Below are 2,303 nucleotides of genomic sequence, written 5' to 3'. Positions count from 1 at the left end.
GGCGCATACTTTGAATAAAATATTTGTTATCATTCTCTTGAAATAAATGTGTTTTTTTCTTGAAAAAATACCGGTTTCATATGTATACACCTGGTATAATCTTATAAGGTCAACGAATCTCGACTGAAAAAATTATTCCAAAGGTGGAATGTAACCGCAGAAATAAATTTTGCAGACACATCTTCCAAACTGAAAATTTTCTTCATGGATCATCAGTACGAATCATGTTAATGTTTATGTTTTAGAAAAAATTGTACAAGTTGCAATTGTGCAAGAGCTGACCACGGCGTGTGCCATGAAGAATGGGCTTCTGTCCAAGCGCGATTAGGTCTGAAAGGAGGCGACATACTTAAACAGATTAGATTTAATACTGGAGATAGAAATCTTGTATGGGCTCCACCAGGATTGCCACCTGACAAAGTAAGTTCTGTAAAGGTTATCTTAAAAAAACCTTTATTTTATTAAAATTTGAAAACTTACATAATATTATATAGCATATATGTAATCTATACGTCCATTAGAAAAGGTCTTATGTTCTGAAGTCTCAAGTCAGACTTAAAAGTAATTGTCATCCATAAAAATAATGTTGGTCCCCAGTAGAACTGCGGTAATCATACATATGGCTACATCTCACGACTGTGAGAGGGATGGCCACAGGCACGATGAAATCACAACAGTTCGGCAAAACCCTTGCGTGCCTTGAGGACGCGGAGCGACCCTAGCATGACAGCTTTCTGCATTCATCATGTAAGCGACTTGGCACGTTTTTAGCACACGGGTGTGGCTTTGAGGTTACGAACCAGTGATAGAATCGTACTTCCGAAAGCACCGATCACAACACATTGTGGCATACTCCCCTCCATAGTTTTTGGAATGGAAGCTTCTAATGTGTCCCTTAAGCGTTTATATTTTTCTTGCACCATCTTCTCTATTTCTTTACACACCCCAAACACACCTACTTGGTGGCGGAAGGGGAATCTACAGTTTAAGGTGGGTACCGACCCACCAAGAGCAACAGCTTTAAGTACTTAGAGAAAACCATTTTTCTCTAGACGTACAGGACCCACGAATCTCCGGAGATGAACAACTCCCTTGCTAGGCTAGTGTTCACCGCATGGGCTGCCGATACTCTTCCAGAGTGCGAGACGGGAATCGAACCCGCAAGCCGAAGGAGTAGGTCCGAAGCCAGGTCAGACAACTCAGCGGCGCCACTAACAAAAAACAAAATGTCATATAATGCATATTTTTTTACTATTTTTTTGCAATTTTTTTGCTGTTTTTTACCAAAAAATTTTTTTTTGCTTTCTTAGTTTTCGAGAAAACAGAGCGGCGCCTTCTACAAAAATCATTCAAAAATCAATAAATTAAACAAAATGACTAGGTTATATTTTTTGCTATTTTTTGCTTTACAATGAACTATTAATCGCTTTTGTAAATACAACCCTTATTTTAAAAAAACTACCTCCTGCAATGGAAAAAAGTATTTTTAAAAAGATTGAAAAAATGACTAGGTTAGATTCTTTTGCTATTTTTTCGCTTTTATATGTGATATTAAACACTTTTATAAAATCAACCCTAACTGTAAAAAGCAACCCCCTGTAATGGGAAAAAGTATTTAACAAAAGTATTGAAAAAATGATTAGGCTAGATTTTTTTTTTTATTTTTCTGCATCACAATGATCTATGAATCGCTTTTGTAGAGTCAACCCTTATTAAAAAAAATTACGACCTGTAATGAAAACATGTATTAAAAAAAAATATTGAAAAAATGTCTAGGCTAGATGCTTTTGCTATTTTTTTGCTTTCAAATGTGATACTAAAGAATTTTATAAAATCAGACTTTATTGTAAAAAGCAACCCCCTGTAATGGGAAAAGGTATTTTTAAAAAGTATTGAAACTTATTGACACTAGAAAATTCCTAAAAAGATTATTTTTTGACAATCTCATATCTACGTGGTAGAGAGAGTTGATTTTAGACTTTAAGGGTTGGAGCCAAAAAATCGGAAAGGGTAATTAAAGGGAGCCTGAAATTCAGACACTATCATCATTGAAAAATTCTGAAAAAGATTATTTTTCGACAAAGTTATATCTTAGTAGTGGAGAGGGGTTGATTTGAGACGTAAAGGGTTAGAGTAAAAAAATTGCAGTCGGTATTTTCGAGAAGCCCAAAAATCAAAAACTCCATTGACACTAGAAAATACTCAAAACGATTAATTTGTTACAATTGAATATCTACGTCGTAGAGAGGGGTTGATTTTACACATTAAAGGTTTGAGCCAAATAATTGAAGAGGGTATTTTCG

The 2,303-nt window shown here is 35.1% G+C and overlaps 1 protein-coding gene across 1 annotated transcript in view; it reads left to right on the top strand.

The window, feature by feature from the left end:
* Positions 1-2,303, top strand: part of LOC117182856 (four and a half LIM domains protein 2) — a 912,604-nt gene that overhangs the window by 70,865 nt on the left and 839,436 nt on the right. The window contains exon 2 of the mRNA XM_033375978.1: positions 246-420. Within this exon, the coding sequence (XP_033231869.1) occupies positions 246-420 (175 nt within the window). The remainder of the gene's footprint in view (positions 1-245; positions 421-2,303) is intronic.

Source organism: Belonocnema kinseyi, chromosome 1 (genome assembly GCF_010883055.1).
Source record: "Belonocnema kinseyi isolate 2016_QV_RU_SX_M_011 chromosome 1, B_treatae_v1, whole genome shotgun sequence".
NCBI classification, from domain to species: Eukaryota; Metazoa; Arthropoda; class Insecta; order Hymenoptera; family Cynipidae; genus Belonocnema; species Belonocnema kinseyi.
The sequence above is the reverse complement of the archived record's forward strand: the minus strand, read 5'-3'. Positions and strand labels throughout refer to the sequence as shown.